General features: G+C 30.0%; 1 protein-coding gene across 1 annotated transcript in view; it reads right to left on the bottom strand.

Moving 5' to 3' along the window:
* Positions 1-207: 207 nt before the first annotated feature.
* Positions 208-776, bottom strand: part of LOC106879149 (apoptosis inhibitor 5) — a 28,464-nt gene continuing 27,895 nt past the window's right edge. The window contains exon 14 of the mRNA XM_014928587.2: positions 208-299. Coding sequence (XP_014784073.1) covers positions 208-299 — 92 coding nt within the window. The remainder of the gene's footprint in view (positions 300-776) is intronic.

The following is a 776-nucleotide window of genomic DNA, read 5'->3' as shown; positions in this document are numbered from 1 at the left end:
GATTCGAGAGAGAATAGATTATTGAATCAACTCTAGTACTTGGCTATAGTCATTTTATCAATTTCAGAAAGATAAATTCCAAAGTTGACCATGGCAGGATTTAAATTAAGAATGTGTAGGAACATAATTAAAATTGTAAAGCATTTAACAGGACACTAATATTTAGACCATATCACTGCAACAACTTTCAGTTAGTCTCTTAATTAGTTACAATATGGCTGGAGTGAAAATCTTCCAGAATCTTACTGGTGTAAATTTGATAAACCCTAGATGCCTGAAATTCGAAGTTCGCTCTAAGACTGAACACAAAAACATGAAGTGGTTAACTGGATACTATAAAATATCCTGTATGACACTGTCACTTCCTATGGAGTTCACAATAAATATATAAACATGCCCATACGCACATCCAAACACGTATGAATAGATTCATATTCACATATATAACTATATATTGGAAGTACAGTGGTTGTAAAATGCCTACTCATTGCAAGGTAAGGAATTCAAATCTGACATTAACCTATAGCAAAAAGGACAATGTATTGTTTCTGCATCTTAACTCAACTTCTGAGCCAAAAGCCCTACACCTTAACCACATATATGAATGCACATGTATGTACACGTAAGCATGTGCATATATATATATATATGCATACACGTATACACACACATATAAATATATATGTGTGTGTGCATATATATATATATATATATATATATATATATATATATATATATATGTGTGCATATATATATATATATATATATATATATAC

Source organism: Octopus bimaculoides, chromosome 5 (genome assembly GCF_001194135.2).
Source record: "Octopus bimaculoides isolate UCB-OBI-ISO-001 chromosome 5, ASM119413v2, whole genome shotgun sequence".
Taxonomy (NCBI): Eukaryota; Metazoa; Mollusca; class Cephalopoda; order Octopoda; family Octopodidae; genus Octopus; species Octopus bimaculoides.
This window is presented reverse-complemented; position numbering and strand designations above follow the sequence as displayed.